The 18201-nt window shown below is 42.1% G+C and overlaps 1 protein-coding gene across 6 annotated transcripts in view; it reads left to right on the top strand.

Moving 5' to 3' along the window:
• The window catches only part of LOC133460559 (receptor-type tyrosine-protein phosphatase U-like), a 288319-nt gene that overhangs the window by 173359 nt on the left and 96759 nt on the right, over positions 1–18201 (top strand). For all 6 annotated transcript variants that reach the window (XM_061741193.1, XM_061741192.1, XM_061741191.1 and 3 more), the window contains exons 6-8: positions 320–491; positions 11504–11797; positions 15455–15775. In XM_061741193.1, the coding sequence (XP_061597177.1) occupies positions 320–491; positions 11504–11797; positions 15455–15775 (787 nt within the window). The remainder of the gene's footprint in view (positions 1–319; positions 492–11503; positions 11798–15454; positions 15776–18201) is intronic.

Genomic DNA, 18201 nt, shown 5'->3' with positions numbered 1-18201 from the left:
AGCCAGTTGCCGGTTTGCCCAGAGTGCTGACACATGAGCAAGGTTAACAGCTGAGGAGACGTCAGCTCGAGCCCTGGTGAAGGAAACGACTACCCCGAAGGCCTGTGTCACCAGGCTCCAGAGCGAACACTGTTGTTGCCACTGACATTTAACACATATTCATTATCTTGCCTTCCCACGTAGCAAATTGAAGCTCTCTTTTGTCATCCTGTCTCCTTCTGAGGCCATTTTTAATCACTCTGATGGACTTTAAGTAAACTCACAGTTGGTGTGTGCACAAGGCTAATTTTGTGCCGTGCTCTCATTGTTTTTCTGTCAGCGTCGAAATGGCGTGGTGCTTGACACACCCTTGGTGTCGCGGTTGAGCCACAAGAGACTGATGGCAACCTTCCAAGTGGAAGCGCAGCGTGGAGAGCAGGACCTCTACCGATGCATCACCCTGTCACAGAGAGGTGCTACTGTGTCCAACTTTGGAGAGCTCATTGTCAGAGGTAAGCCTTGACCACAGTTTCATGTCTTTGTGCTCCAGCAGATTCCTGTGGTCCTGAATTGGAATATAACGTTATATACAGCATGATAAATGAGAAAATACCCAGATAGTTTCCTAATTTAGGAAGAAATGAACATTGTGCATCCGACAAAGTCACATACTACATCCTGCAGTGCAATGCACCACTTCAGCTGGAGCCACTGCACATGTGAGCTGCTAAGGATAAAATGGGAAAAAAAGAAAGAAAGAAAAAAAAAAGAACAAGCTAATTTAGTATCCTGTGTTTTTGGTCAGATTCCTGGAAGTTTACTCGAGTGACGAGTTAATGGCTCATGACATCACAACTCAGACACACGCATTTTCAACATATCAATGCAATATAAATGTTTTACATTATAAAAGGTGTCAGCTTTTCCTGTATAAGACCTCAACTTCTCATTTGGAGAGAGCTCGGAAAAAGAAGCAGATGTTTATAGAGAAGTAATAGCAGGTCCGCTGGAATGGAAAGCAGAGCGTGCTGTGCAGTAACGAGCACCTGCAAGGACCGCTGCGCTGCGCTTGTGGAGAGAACCATCATCCCAGGGAACTCCACACTACAAGAGCTGACGTTACAGGAAATAATTGATAAATAATATACTGTCAAATAAAAATAATAAAAATCTCCACAGGGAATCTTTCTGAACCTTTAATCTGAGGAACAACATGCAACATATGTTTACAGGTTTTTTAAATTGTTTTTATTTTGTAGCCCCTGCCTTACGATAATAATTCATCAAAATGACATGAGCAACTCAGAAAAGACACCATAAGGCCACTTTACCAGAATTAATAGCCGAGCTGAGATAACTGCTTCAGCTCTCGTGAAGAAAAACTACAGACGGTGGATTCATCTTCACCACTTGCTTTCACCCACTTTTCATTTATGTTTTTTTCCCTTTCTCATCATAATTTCTGCCGTCTTGTAACTCGTACGGCTTTCCTGCTGTCATTGCAGGGACGTCCGGACATTTTGTAAACACAGAATACGCAAACAACTCAGCAATCCACCGCTACTAGATGCCTTGCAGGAACTAGAAACCATCAATGTGTTTCTTCTGTTTTTGCCTCCTTACACTGCACGCCTGCAAGCGGTCTTATGTTTTTTATCATTTGGTTTAAAGGCACAAATAAATCCCACTCCATTGTACACTGCTGGCTGATAACCACGTTTAGTCTGAGATGTGCTGACCAGTTGTTGTTGAAAGTCCTCTGGTTCAAGATGGGGTCTGCAAGGAGGAAGGTATTTACATTACATTAGCCCTAAATAACTGGAGCCACTAAATCCTTACGTACTAAATAAACAGCTACATATTCAAACAAAATGTACTGTTGGAAATAGGGGTGGGATGATACGGGTAACTCACGATTCAATACTGTGGCAATATGTGGCCCACGATAACGATAATATCACGATACACAATATCTACGATATTTCGATATATTGTAAGAAATTTCATCAACGATATATCACGATATATGTGACTGAAAAAGAAAAAATACCCATAAAAAGGAAACCGTCTGTAGTTTTGCATTTATTCAATGCCAAAACTGTACAAAGAAAGTGCATTTGTATAGGGCCTTTGTATATACTTTCACCACTTCATGCCATCCGCACAGATGTCTCATATCACGAGAAAGCTGAAATTCTGGTTATTAATCTTACCCTCATGAGTGCCTCAGTTCTCTGTCTACAACATTTTATGGATCTCCCCGACTGAAGAGCACCTGAGGGATACACGTTTTTGCAAATACCCAAGCAGCACTCCACGCACCGCGTTCCTGTCTGAAAATTTGTGGTTCTGTATTAAGAGATGGATATGGAACTTGAAGCTGTAAACATTGCTGATGACTGTCTCATTTTTCCAACTCTTGGAAAAATGCAGTACTGTGTACTGTGGTGTGGTGTAGTACGGAGTATGAGCTGCATGCACCTCCAGCAGTCATTGTTCCTATGTGGTATACCATTATTAAAGTGATTAATACTAGAAGCTGGTCACATGATCCATTTAAACCAGTGGTTCCCAAACTTTTTTGCCAGGTCCCCCTTTTGTATGTAACAGAATTTTCGAGCCCCCCCCGACCCCAACACAGACACACACATCTTTTGCATTAAAATGCGACTGCAATTTATTTCATATATTGAACATATGTGCGAAAAAACTGTCAATCTCTGTAAAAATAGATTTTCAACCTGACCAGCTCACAGAGATTAAAACAACAACAATACAAACAGGAGCCAAAATCTGAACATTTGCTCTACAAAAATTACACCTTTAATCCACACATCTTTTCAGTGATGTGAGTGGGCTTGCTTCATGTGTGCAACTCATTTCTTTTTTTTTTTTTTCCTTTTTACTGTAGGCTACAATACAGTATGCATTACTTTCAACATATTTTTTTCCAAAAATAACCAGCTCCCTGAGGAAAAAAACCAGCAGCAACAGCTAAACAAATAATCAAAATTTCAACAATTGCTCTGCAAAAATGTCAGCTTTAATCCCCACACCTTTCCAGTGAGTGGGGTGGGCTTGCTTCACGTTACAGATCCTCTCAAACCGGGTTGCAGGTGAGAGATTGCCACATTAATCTACCTTCCAGTAGCACCGGGTAGTTGTGGGACCTGAAGCAGCAGGTCCCCGGTTAGATTCCCGCCGGCCAGACCATTACCTATTTCCTGTCTCTCTCTCACTGCACATATGTATTGAAGGCAAAATCTTAAAGAAATAAAAAATCTTAAAAAAAAAAAAAAAAATCTTTTTTTTTTTTTAAATTAATCTACCTTCCAACCTCGCCGCGCCCCCCCTGCAATAGCGCCTGGCCCCCCCTAGGGGCCGCGCCCCCCAGTTTGGGAACCACTGATTTAAACAGTTTTCACTATACTGTCCTATGCCTTTATGAAATACGGCAGGGAAGGGAAGGGAAACAAACCGGATATTCCTCTGTATTCTCTAGTGATGCACCGAAATGAAAATTTGTGGCCGAAACCGAAACCGAAAATAATAATAAACACTTGGCCGAATACCGAACAATACCGAACATGGTTCTTCAGCAGTTTTTCATTTATTTTGCCAATTTTTTCACCATTGCATAAATCAAATACATTTGATTTAGGCTTTTCAAAGAAAAAAATATTTTACAAAATTACAAGGTAAAAAATATTTATTGAACATAAAAAACTGAACATGTTTTAATTTCCAGCATTATGTTGTTTTGGTTCCACCCCCTGGTGAATGTTGGTAAAATTCTTATGTGGTTACTTTTTGGTTGGCCAACGATTTATGTTTGTGGTGCAACCGTTACGGAGCGGCCAGTCTATTTCCTTATTTTACAACGCCATTATTAATTGTTCGGTTTTTTTCCCACTTATTCCACCGAACACCGAAAGTGTTTTTTTTGCCATTTTCGGCCGAACAATTTCGGTTACCGAACAATCGGTGCATCACTAGTATTCTCTGCCTATTCCATCTTTGAAGTCACCAATTTTTATGTTTCTGGGGAGGAAGCTCCATGAATGTAGTGACGTACTGAGCATTACTATACATATGAAAAACAACTTCATCTGTTTTATTAGGTAGACCTTATGTTAAGCAAAGTATCATTGGCTACGTTTACATGCAGTCAATAACCCTTTTCTAACCGGAATATTAGCAATAACTCGGTTGCGCACGGCCATGTAAACACCAATAACCCCTTTGAAAAACCGGAATTTGCTCATATTCCGGTTTTTGAAAACCCGAATATGACCCCTGGGTTACTCCTTTTCTAACCCGAATATTTGGTCATGTATACGCCTAACGGGATATCCCCATCAAAAGGAACAGGAATTTGTTTTGTGCGCATGTTCTTTTCGCAAGGAATCTTTGTCTTTTGAGTCCAGGAAGTCCTTTTAAACATGGCGAAACGCAGGACCAGGAGTAAACTAATCACTTCATAAATGTAATGAAAGATATGAACATTTTGGCATTTGTAGATGGTAGAAAGTACCGGGATAGTGAGATTTACAAAAAGGTGAGCGAAAAGTTGCGTGAAGCAGGATTTGTACGAACACCAGACCAGATCAAGCACCGCTGGAACATTCTGAAAAAGGCGAACTACAGGGCCGAGAAACAAAACGACTTCTACTGGGCTGTTCATTATCCGCCGTGCTGCTATTATTGTTGTTTTGGATTTGGATACAGGAAGAAGAAGTGGAAATTACAGGACTGACTATAACTGAAGAAATGTAACTGTTTTCAAACATGGGTTAAAGAAACTGTTATTGAAGGATTATCAAACCTAGGTACACGAAGGCAATGTCTGGCTATGTGTACAAAACAATGGCAATGTGGGAAATTCAGCACGGGAGCACCTAGCATGGAAACAAAACATGGAGACTAAACAAAGTCACTATAAAATGTGTGTGTGTGACATTGAGCTCTATCACAGCACAGCAGATATCACGACCAAGCAGAACATAAAATCAAGAATGGAGATTCTGAACTGGTCAGTAAATGCTATTGACAAGATTTTTTCTACACGGCGTGCTGGGACAGGGGAACCGGCCTGTCCAGATGGGACATTCTTGGCGGGATACACCATGGACAGCTGGAATAAGTGGAAAGTAGTGTGTCTTGGGGTGTTGGATATAGAAGACGTGGAAGACGTCTATATATTCACGGGCATGACGGTGGGCCTAGTGATCCTAGGGCTTGGCGGGGTCTGGATGCTACAAAAGTTGAGAAAAGTGAGAGCTGATCAGGCAAAGCTGCTCTCTGGCCTCGCTGACATCCAGGAGAGACTGACCAGTGTATGGTCGGAGGTGTCCAAAGCTCGGGAGGAGATGAAGTCAGTACGAGCGGAGGGGGCAAAGGCGGCTAGAGAGCCAGAGGACGGCGACTAATCAAAATCTGCATTGACACACGCACCTCCATTGCAAAGTGGATTGCATGCAAAAAGAGGCTTGGACATTAAAATAACTGAACAGTGGACACAGTAGTAAATCACAGGAACGGTGATCAGGATGAGTGGACTGGACACGTGTACAAACATACATGCTATCTGGACTGTGAAGGATGAAATTAGACAAATTGCTATGTGGTAAACTATGTATCTTACTGAATTCTGTTGTTGATGTGATCATGAATCTTACATAGAACGGGGCGGGACTTTGATAAGCGTCAGCTTCTCCCGTACCCTTTTCGTCATGTGCTGAGTATGCAATGTATAATGTTCTGGAGATGAAATGTGTCTATATAAACATGCCGAAATTATCGAAAAAATAAAAAAAAAATAAAAAACTGGCTTCATACTGTAGCTTTACATCTTTCATGAGCATCGACGCTTCTAATTTCAGACACTTTTAATCGCAAATTTGAATGGTAAAGTTGATTCATGTCAAACAAAAGCAGAAGGGGGTTCCTTTTATCCTCCATCTGCTTCGCAAACCCTCAAATAGATACTAAAGAAAACACAAACTCTAAAGTGGCACCCACATCTTCATTCTGCTGGTGGTATCTTGAGTTACTAAATTATTGGAAGCACGAGTCTGATGGAGGGCGCTACTGTGCCAGTACGTTCATGATTTGCTTTATTCAGAGTGAGGTGATTTTCCACATTTCACGGACCTGAACAGAACAAAAATGGCAATGATTTTATGCTCCCTGAAATAGAACAGAGAACCATACATTCAAAGGTGCAGAATTATTCAGCTGAAAAACTCCATCTCTTGCTTCAATGTCCCAATAAATCATGTCTTAAAAAGCTCTGTGGGCAGGTGCTGTCACCGTGCTGCATATCAGTCAACAACCCTAAACCCATGCACGCACAGATTCTCACCCGCAGCTTCATGTGATGGATTCATTTTCTGTGTGCCTGGTGCATGAGGGTCATATCACATCACATCAACACTCGAGATATTGTATGTGCAGATAAGCCAGAATTAGTTACACAATTATGCATGCAAATAATCCTTTATGCAGCGCCATTAGAGTGGAAATTAGGGTTTTGAAGCATTCAGGGGTACCTCACACTCTCGATGTCAGTCAATTATAGTCCTGATGTGATTAAAAGATTGTTTTTCTTTTTTCATGACTAACTGCTCAGAATAGCATAAATAATGTTATTGAAGCTGTAAAATACAAAAAGAGAATATCCATAACAGATATCTTTTAGGTCTCAGATTTCAATAAAAGCCTTTTATTTTTGAGAGAACAAAAAGGAAATGCTGAAAGTGAGACCGTTTCATAAAAAATGTTAGGTAAATTTGAATTTGATGGCTGCTGCACAAAAACAGTTGCAACAAAGGCTGGAAAAGGACGTGGTACTAAAAGGAAACACCTTATGCAACCAATTATTTTAGTTACCAACAGGCCAGAGCTGGTTGCAGCTTAGATCGACAGTCTTTCAGTAGTAAAGATGGGCAGTCATTTACTGGTACGTGAAAAAGTGCATCTACAAATTGTGAAATGATTTCACAACAATATTCCGACCAAAGCTTTGAATATTTCATCACCTATGGTATGTAAGACGCATAATATCTGTCGCTAGTATTGCATCTTTCAGCGAGATGATGCCAAACCACATCTTCATCCATGTCAAAAGTGTGGCATCGTAGTAGAAGAGAGCAGCTGCCCCACCCTGTCTGGTGAAAAGATGCGGCCTGCTCACTCCTCAGGTTAAGAAGGAGACCTGAGCTCAGTGCAGGGCCCTCCCGGGGTTGGTAGAGGATGGCAATGCCCAGGACTGTCTAGGTAGGAGCACTGGGTGATAAAAATGGGGAAAAAACCAGGATAAAAATATATAAAAAAAAAAAAAGAGAGAGCAGCTGCCGAAATAGCCTACATCAACAGATGATATCGTGTGATGCATTGCTATGCAAACGAACCATTGCACTGCTTTAGGTTGAACTATTTTGATTTAAACCAGTTAAGCTCAAAATATAGGCAGCTGTGACAGGTGTTACATCTACTTTTTAAGTTACCGTATTTTCGCGACCATTAGGCGCATATAAATGTCTTTTTTTTTTTCAAAATGTGCCGTGCGCCCAATGGCGCAGTGCGCCGAATGTGTGTTGTCGGGGGCTCTCACCGCGGCTCTCACTGCAACTCTGAATTGAATTGAGTTGAAATCTTTATTTCAAGCATATTAAAAAATAAAAACAATTACACAAAACATCAGAAAAGAACACAAATAAACAGTCATATTAAACAAATCAAAGGGAAATAAACCTTCATGCCTGAAAAGGAGCAGGAGAAACACCATGTGTTCCGGAGGAACCGCCACCTGAGCGGCAGCCGACGCGTCCCCACGGGCGGGGAGGTCAGCTGCCGCTCGGGCGGCGGACTCTGTTGTTTACTGTTGATGGATTGTAGATGCGTGGGCTGACCTGTCTGCCGGGCTGGACTGTTGGGCTAGACTGTTGTTCGAGCTTGATCGCAAAAGCCGGCATTTCCGAGGGGCCGCGCGGCACAGAAAGTGACAGCGAGGAAAGTGGGACTGGCACAGTTGATAAAGTTTTGCTCCCGCTCTATTTTTAAATATGCACACTTGTATGCTTGTGTGTGTGTGTGTTGGTGTAAGGCGGCGCGCCATGTGTGTGTGTAGACGGCGCCTTTTCGTTCGATGGGCCATATGTGTGTTTTAAAAACAAAAATGACACACAAAACTGAGGCTGCGCCTTTCCACACGGCACGTCGTATGGTCGCAAAAATACAGTAGTGTCAGGGTTTGACACTTCCCCCCCAGTTTGTGACTTTCAGTTTCTGTCTTGCCCCGCCTGTGTCCCATCTGCCCTGATTGTGTCTGCACCTGTGTCTCGTCATGTCTCGTTATCCCCTCAGTATATCTTGTCTTGTCATTCCTTGGTTCCCTGTCGGTCCGTACTGTTTGTTCCCTCCATGTTTCCCCTGGTTTTTTGGATTCCTGTTTTTGTTGAGTTTAGATCCTGCCAAGCAGTGCTTTTGTTTTTACCAGTTGTGGAATAAATCCTTTTGTTTTTGAGAACTCCTGCCTCAGGCCTCCCTCTCTCTCCTGCGTTTGGGTCCACACCTCTACCCCCACTCGTGACAAGTAGTCGTATTACAATCACATACCCACCATAACAAAGCTCAGAATTAAAAAAACTATTAAAAGTTCAAATATATGCACTTGTTGTGCCACAAAGGGGGTTCAGTTATCAGAGAGGTATTAATAATTAACAAAGAAGATGACTTATCAAAATGAATTATCAAAATGAATCAATCAAAACGGGGCACCACCTGACTTAATCAGGAAATAATAACTAAACAGCAAAATCACTCTCAAAGTAGCTGTTATTCCACACGTGCCTTGTTTACAAAACAACGTAACGTGGACCAAAAGAAAAATGACAGACAATGTCACTTGGCGTAAACCAAAAGGAAAATGGAAAATGACAATGACAGCTTGGGTAGCTAATGGGAGCTACCCTCACAAAAACATGCAGCAGGCCTGGGCTATACATGCCCCCTCTGGCCAGCCGGGGCGCCAGATGGGGGGGGGAATCTGGCCGAAATAACGTGATCCTTCTACGCGCTACATCCGGCCGTAGAAACCCCACCCTGTCTGGTGAAAAGAAGCGGCCTGTTAGGGCTCCGCTGGCGCGGCGACGAGGATGAGCCGGGCGCTCGCCAGTGGAGTCACACATGGCTGCAGCTCGTCAGTTCATCTGTGAGGAGAGGTTAAAGAGCGGGGCTGCCAGTAGCTCGGTACTAGTGCGTTTTGTTAGCTTTGTTGGTTTGTGTGATTAGTTGTTTGCTGGTGGTTGATTTTTCCCTGTGATTTTTGAGTTCCCTGTGAGGAAGGTTTTTGTTCCCTTCTGAGTAAGGAGTTTTTCTTTTGTACATCTCTCTGTGTTCCCTGTGGGAGTTTTTTTGTGTTCATATTAAACTACGCCATGTTTTTTGTCTAAGTTTAATCCTGTTTGGTGTTGTGCGCCTGGGTTCAAAGAAAACAATCCATAACACGGCCTGCTGTCTGCTCAAGTAAGGACGAGACTTGAGCTCAGTGTAGGGCCCTCCCGGGGTTGGTAGAGGGAGCAATGGCCAGGACTGTCAGGTAGTAGCACTGGGTGATAAAATGGGGAAAAAATCGGGATAAAAATAAATAATTGAAAAAAAAGAAAGAACTCAGAGGCGTTATAGCCAAGATAAGAGTGTGCGCGTGTGTGTGGCGGTTAGTAGGAAAGAATGAGAGAAACAGAGGAGAAAGTAAAACCCAAGACACTACAATAACTTATCCAACTTCTTCTGACGTTTCCCACACAGAGATGCACCAATGTGAAACTAATTTCACATATGTGAACTGGTTATTCAACTGGGAAATGAGGAAGGGCTTTGTTTCCTGTTGTGGAAGAGGATGTCATCAAGATCCAGCAACGTGGATGCAACAGTAGACAAACGATAAAATAAAACAAACACACTTAAGCTAACTTAAAACTAAACTATTTAAATGTGTTGACTATATTTCTCTGCCCAGACACAAAACAGGCTCTTATTTGGATCTTTATAATTGAAGAAAAAGGTGGTTTCGTCTGGCAGGCCAGCATTCCTTGGTGAACAGCTGGATGGTTACGCTCTGCAGATGAACCTGGTGAAGAGTGGCTCTCTCTCTCTTGCTCTCCTCGTCTCCGTGTGGACGGAGGATGCAGCATGGGCACAGCAGCAGCATTTTGGGGTTCATGCCCAATGAGGAGGTTATTCTTTATCACCGAGGGCCATAAATGCAAAGCCTGCTGAGGCCTTGAGTCATTTTGGAAGTTCCTTTGTTTCAAACCATGCGGTCAGCTGTAAGAATTTGTGTCTGGTCGTCCCATGTTCAACACATGACTGTGGCCCAACACACCACATTAAATATACTTAAAGAATACAAGCCATTAGTGTAGCAACTCACAAATAAAGTTGAATAATTATTTTAATAGAAGAATTATTCTAATAATGTTACTGACATGATCTCTTTATTTCTTTTGTCCTCATTTTTTGTCACGCTACTTATTTAAACAGCGGTAATGAGACATTTTGGAGCAACGAAATTAAATATTATAAGCCTGGCTTTATTTCTAATCATGTGCTGATATACATATGAACTTCTTGCTACCTGGTACTGACTACACAACCAGGAACTAAGCTTCTGACCAACACTTCTGAAGGTAGAGTTTGCCAATTTGAGCCATTGTTTTGGGAAACCGTGTTACCTCCATCGTTCAAATGACTTCATGAGACGCTTGCAAATAACTTTTAGGTGATGAGTTGCTGCCAGCCTTTTAAGATATAGTGTCATATTTTTAAACGTTATATTTTTTTTTCTCAACATTTCGACTTTTTTCTCGACATTCCGACTTTTTTTCCTCGACATTTCGACTTTTTTCTCAACATTTTGACTTTTTTCAGGAAATTTTGAATTTTTTTCTTGACATTTTGACTTTTTTCTCAACATTTCAACTTTTTTCAGGAAATTTTGAATTTTTTCTTGACATTTTGACTATTTTCCTCAACATTTCGACTTTTTTCAGGAAATTTTGAATTTTTTCTTGACATTTTGACTTTTTTCTCAACATTGACATTTCGACTTTTTTTCTCGACATTTTGACTTTTTTTCTCGAAATTTCGACTTTTTTCTCATCATTTCGACTTTTTTCTCGACATTTCTACTTTTATCTCATCATTTCGACTTTTTTCTCGAGATTGTACTTCAACATTAATCTCGACATTTTAACTTTTTCTCGACATTTTGACTTTTTTCTCGAATTTTTGACTTTTTTCTCGAAATTTTGACTTGTGCATAATTGAAAATAAAAATCTTCCCCCAGTTATAACTAATATAGATACATGCAGCATGTGTTTCCTTCATTCTAAGTTATACAAGACTTTTCATTTTTTGCGGCTCCAGACATATTTGTTTTTTGTGTTTTTGGTCCAATATGGCTCTTTCCACATTTTGGGTTGCCGACCCCTGTCCTAAATGATATGACGTCTCTTACAGTGCCTCCGACACCGATCGCACCCCCACAGCTCTTGCGGGCAGGCCCCACCTATCTGATTATCCAGCTCAACACTAACTCCATAGTGGGGGATGGACCAGTTATCCGTCGGGAGATCCAGTACAGAGCCAGCCAGTCCACATGGATGGAGACTCACGGCGTTGGCTCGCTCACCTATAAGGTGTGGCACCTGGAGCCCGACACAGAGTACCAAATCAGTGTGTTGCTCACTCGGCCTGGCGAGGGCGGCACCGGAGCGCCTGGACCACCGTTGGTCAGCAGAACCAAGTGTGCAGGTGAGTCGGATCAAACATCATATCATTCCAAAGGGATGAGATGAGAAACCCATGACTACCTTGCTAAATGGAATTGACAGAGATTGAGCTGCCTCGGCAATCAGGAATGATCTCACTGGCAGTTAGGATAGATGTCAGTGTGTCAAATTAAAATTTAAAACAGAAGAGGAGGAAGCTGATGTTAGGAAACCTACTATATAATCTTGATCCATCCAAGCTGTTAAATCATGCTAGATGACTTGACGGCATGATCAGGGCGGAAGTTAAAGATTTTATTTCATGTTCCACATGTCAGTTTTATACATTTAATCTATTCAGATCAAAGGCTCAATTTAAAAATCCTAAAACCCAAAGTCTTTCTAGAAAGTGTCAATCAAATCGTTTTCACTTCCATGCAGAAATCGTGAAAGAAAAACATATCACGTAAGAGTTTAAATGTCCAGCTTCTAATGTAAATGACTGATTTTCCTCTTCTGTATGGCCTTAACCAAGTTGGCTCATCACTGCTGCGTCAGGGCTTAAAAGTTCAAATTACATGAATGTCACACCAGGACTGAACTGGCTCACTTTTTAATGTTAGGTAGCTGAGAAACACACTAATTGAAGTTTCTTTTTTTTTATTAGGGCCCGAGCACTAACAGTGCGAAGGCCCTATTGTATCTGTAGGGAATTATTTTTTTTTCCCTCGTTTTTTTTTTTTCCTCCTTCTGACGAAATGAGGGCCTTTTTGCCCCCCTAAACGTGCCCAAAAGTCACCAAATTTTGCACGCAAGCCAGGCTTGTGAAAAATTTGATATTTAATGGTTTGTATTAATGGGTGTGACCTAATGGCTGAACAGCGCCCCCTAGAAAACTTTGTGCCTCAAGCCCCACAATACGGTTTGACGTACATGCACATTAGGGGCACATGTTATCCTGAGCAGATGCTACACACCCAGAACTCAATAATTCCACCTTGATGTTATAATATACTTACAACTGAGCATTTTCTGATTGTCCAAAACTTAGTTTTCATCATAGAAATCTGTTCCTGTTCCTGTTGGGAACCCTGAGGCAACCCTGAAGGAGTCTAAAGGCAGGTTTCCAAAAGTGTCATACCTCAGAGGAAGGAACATAAGCATCCTGCCCTCCTCCTCAGTCCTGTCAGCCGTTGTGTCTCCATCAGTGTAGAGCTCCATTAAGACCCACTGACCTGGCAAACTAACACACCATCAAAGGATGGTGATGATGCATCTCTGTTGCTTTTTGCTAAATGCTAATGAAATGAAGGTAGAAGACAACAAAAAAGAAGAAAAACTAAGGTGAAATAAATTAGAACGACAGGATTGACATGAAAGGAGCTGAGATGTTTACTTAGTTTCCGATTGTAAATGTGACGATGATGAAATAAAATGAAATAAAAGAGACAACCTCAACTCAAAAAGGACATCAAGAGGGCATACCCAGTCAACAGCAGGTCCTATCTATGCCTCAGCCAGTAGTTTTATCGGCGCCAGACCACAGTAGCGGATCCCAAGAGCGGTACTTGTCTTCATCCTTGATCATTCTCGAAGAGGGGCTCTTCCATGAACGATGGAACAAGATTAATAAGAACCTGCCTTAAGAGCCAGTTCAAGTTCTCGTTCGTGTGCCTTCCCCAATCTCTCTTCCTCCCCTTCTTTGGCCCTTGAATACTGAGTGATAGTGGCTTGGTGCTTGAAAACCACTACTACAGCTTTAGGTCCATTACATTACATCATCAGCAATCTCTGATGGTTTCCAAGTTAAAGGATGCATCGTGTTTAGGTCAGAGATAGCATACCGTAGCGCAAACCCCCATAGATGGTCCCCACTGATGTGTGCTGAAAGTCCCTCAGAGTTTGAATGAGATCAGTGGCAGCTCACTGACGCAGCTCTTCAAGACGACAGGAATAGGATGAAATGTGCAGCTCCACAGGGGGAGGCCCATCCCCTCCCTTCATCTTTTCCTCCTCCAGTGCTCATCCCTTGTTTCCTTTTCACTCTGCTTCTGGCTAATCCGTCTAATCAAATGGATTGTCAGCTAGGGGCAAGATTAGAGGAGGACGGCCATGTGGATAGGACAGGCCAGAGCCCGCTGTGTTTCGGCTGTAATGAAGAGTTATGGTGTCAGAAGCAGAAAGCCAATGTTCGGGAGCTTTTGCGCAGTCTTGGTTTTAACAGGATTAGACTACAATACAGATCTGTTACTGTTAAAGAAATAGATATGAATCCTGTTATCCTCAAACCCCTTTGACGTGACTAGCAGGATGCCATGAATTGTATCTATTCTCGGCAATGTCTTTTGCCTGTGTTCAGTGCAACGCTGTTCACAGTTCATTTCGGAAGAACGAACACTTCAAATCTGCAAACACTTGATGGACATTTCTTTATTGTCTTGTTTCTGTCCCCCCAGAAGAGATGTCTCCTCTGTGACATTGGCTTCTTTCAGTTATGAGCGATGTGTGATGGCGGCAGCTCTCACTTTGCCAGTCTGGCCCCTGAGCCATCCTCATCTCTGCACTTCCTGGCCATGTCATTCTGAGGGCATTGTTGACGTCTTCCCATATCTAATGTCTTTGCAGTGCAGTTGAAGATCCAGGCAAGGCCTTCAGACAGAAATGTCCTCATATGAGCTGCAAACGGGACGTTCTGCTGGGTAGTGAGATGCAGATGTGCAACCCTTGTTTGCACACATGACACCAGTAATTAGACCTTATCTGTTTGTGTATAATACTTTACTGTAGTAATCAATTTCCAATTTAAATCATATTCATGTTACAAATGTAACGTGTTCCAAGTTATTTATTCAATGAATTAGATTTTTTTTCTCTTGTCCCTCTAGAAACTCACAGACTGTTTGTAAAGACAGCTGCAATGGTTTCCACCGCCTTATATTCATAATACTTCCAAGATATACGCTTATGCCACTATGACTCAAAAATTGTGCTTTTACAGAAAATAAAACTCACTAGAAATAGTCTAATGAATAGTTTCTACCACTCTGCCAGTCATAATAACACTTTCAACAACAAAACACATCTGCTAATGTTCTCTCTGGCTGAAATGGCACATTGTGACTATATTAACTGGTTCTAAGTTGTAAATGAGCTCCTTATATTGACTGAGTTATGATCGTACATGGACCCTGGCATTAGCATTGTGTTTTGACCTTCTGCACAATCACCCTGACACTTCTGAACCAACTAACCCTATGTCTCCTCGAGGGTTGCTCGAAGGCTCCCCACTCGTGGTGGAAGACACTCTCCACCTACACTGAAGCTGTGTAACTATGAAACTGCAACAGAAAACAAAAACCGAGACTTGAGAGTATATCTGTAAAACTGTACAAAGTTGTAAAGACATGGCTGAAACAAGCTGCTGTTATTTTATTTTATATCTAGGATATTTTGACAAATACATGTAACAATCATTTTATTCCGAACAGAGAAAATTGTACAAAAGTATCCTTCAATTGAATGCCTTTTATTGTCATTATACAACGAAATGAAACGAAGGCCTGATAAAGGCAACGCTTCCTCAAACGGTTGACAGATTTCTTCCTCTTGTCATTATTTACAAGCTCATTCACGAAACCTTTTGAATGTGAATTAGTGGATGTACATTAAAAGTGTGATTTCTGTCTCATGTTCCCTCCAGAGCCCATGCGTGCCCTGCGTGGTCTCACGGCGACAGAGATCCAGCCCCGAATGCTGGCGCTCCAGTGGGAGCCTCTTGGCTACAATCTCACCCGCTGCCACACCTACTCCTTATCCCTCTGCTACCGCTACTCCATGCCAACAGGGGGCAGTGGTGGAAACAATGCCACTGTCAGAGAGTGCCTGTCAGTGGATCGCAACACGTCTCACTTTACCCTGAGGGACCTGCCACCCTTTCACGCAGTCCATGTGCGACTCTCACTGGCCAACCTGGAGGGCAAGAAGGAGGGCAGAGAGATCACCTTCCAGACTGAAGAGGACAGTGAGTGGCCATTCTTGTTTTGCATTTCATGGTTTTCCAGGTTGACTTGATTATGGAAATAAGATAAATTGCAGTTCCTTACTTGATATATAGAGGTCTCCAAAAACAAGTCCATCTCCACTGACCCTCATGTTAAAGGAGCCGTCTGTAAGAAATGTCCAAAACTGGTACTGCAGTCACTTTCAAAATATTGTTGAGCGGCGTGTACCCTCCCCCTCCTCCCCCCGACCAGAGGTTGCCAGGTAGGCTGCAGAATGCAGCAGGAACGTAGGCTGCCATGGCTGCCGTAATTAGAGCCGAGCTGGCAACCCGGATGCCGAAACAATACTGACTTGGTGATTGGGAGATAGGTGGAGGGTGGAGCTTCAGAAACAATACTGACTTGGTGATTGGGAGATAGGTGGAGGGTGGAGCTTCAGAAACAATACTGACTTGGTGATTGGGAGATAGGTGGAGGGTGGAGCTTCAGAAACAATACTGACTTGGTGATTGGGAGATAGGTGGAGGGTGGAGCTTCAGAAACAATACTGACTTGGTGATTGGGAGATAGGTGAAGGGTGGAGCTTCAGAAACAATACTGACTTGGTGATTGGGAGATAGGTGGAGGGTGGAGCTTCAGGCCAAAACAAAAAATGACAACATAAACATCAGTTGAGGGCTGCAACTCCTCTTTTTAAACTGGAATATCCTGGCTTGAGTGCTGTTGTCAGTGACATAAGTATTTGAAATGAACATGATTTTTAAATGTCTGTTGACATATCGGGGTCATTTTATGATTCGTTTTATTATTGCTCTTACATACAGCTCCTTTAAGATGTCCGAGTTTGCAGCAGAAATAAATATATTTAAAGTGTAGTTTAAAAAGACATTTTGGTCTCTACGGCTGGATTTCACATCCATGACAACTTTGAATTTGTATGTAACTCATCGGATAATTTTATAGAGCCAGACATGATAAAATATGTATAATTAGGGGGGTAGCTAAGGATATTTGGAACAAATGCTGCCAGAGCTGAAACAGAAGTAGCAAAGGTCCGCTGGGACCCTCAGTCACATCGCCTGCCATTTGGGGGTGTAGGCCACCGGGCAGTCAGCTACAAGCGCTTGGCTGAGTTACTGTGGCTCCCAGAGGACCTTCAAAAGTTCTGTTTTAGCAGCACTTGTTTCAAGAACAATATTTGAAACAAGAATGTTTGAGCAAACCGGTTCATAATTAAAGGAAAGTGCATCATAGGTTAAAATAAGCTATGCCAGGCAAGCCAAAATAACTAACCTGAAGTGACATACTGTAGCTAAGGTGTGCATGTTTTAACTGGCTCCCAGGTCTGCTTGTTCTGCCCTTTTGCCATATGTTTGCAGTTCAAGAACAGGGTTGAAAAACGCTCTTCAGAAAAGCGAAGGGTGACGTCACAGTGGGGTTTGTCCAGTTCTTCTTACAAAGCTGATAATCAACATGCGACTGTTGGCTTAAATTGACATGTCTTTACAGTACATACAGGTATGTCTACAAAATCTAGTGTTTCATCTTTTAGTACTTTGTTTCTTTTGTGCAAACATAATTTAAACAAACCACTTAATCCCGGAGGTCCTCGTATTATGGAACTGCAACCTCAAACAAGCAGCAGAGAACTTTTTCTCACCGTGACATGAATGAACGAAGCATAATCCAGTCTCAACCAAACTATCTCAGCAGATGGTGTCACATTTGTCCCTAGAATACTCTGGTATACAGAAAAGTACACAATTGACTGACTCCATGGCGCACAAGTCCTGTGGCTGCAAGGCAACCACAACTCATCACCCTTCACCACCGTGCTTGACACTGGATTTGAAATGTTTCTGTTGATGTGCTGCGTTTAGTTTTCTCCAAACATGGCGCTGCACAACAAGACCAAACAACTCCACTTTGGTCTCATCTGTTCACAGGAAATGATTCTCTTAAGGTTCCATCAGGAGCAGTTTTGTGTTCTCATTAGGAAGAACAAAAGACTTTTATTATATTTTTACACAGTTACAGCATGGGTGTAGTCACTAGAAAATCTTCAGAGGGTTTCTCAGGCACACAGTTAAACCTCTTTATTGTTAGCATTGTCTCATAAAACAACTGAGATCAGCACAAATAAATTGAAGATCAGCCCGTTACATGAAAACCAGTGGAGCATTAATCAGCTCAAGCCGCATCGAGTGGTGAAGCGGCAAAATGATTTGTTTATCTTTGTGTTAGTATTTTCCTCTGTACATCAGCAAATTAAATGCAGTGTAATGTAAATTTCCAGCAAGCGAAGTACAGAAGGTCAATTCCTGATTGTTACGTAGAATAAGTAGTAGTTTTCACTGTAATGGAAGACCACACGGGAATATTCCTTACCAAGAAGAGAATATTACTGGGCAAGATGGTAATTTGTGTTAGTGTGCATTTGCCACAA

Source organism: Cololabis saira, chromosome 15 (assembly GCF_033807715.1).
Source record: "Cololabis saira isolate AMF1-May2022 chromosome 15, fColSai1.1, whole genome shotgun sequence".
Classification (NCBI taxonomy): domain Eukaryota; kingdom Metazoa; phylum Chordata; class Actinopteri; order Beloniformes; family Belonidae; genus Cololabis; species Cololabis saira.
The sequence above is the reverse complement of the archived record's forward strand: the minus strand, read 5'-3'. Positions and strand labels throughout refer to the sequence as shown.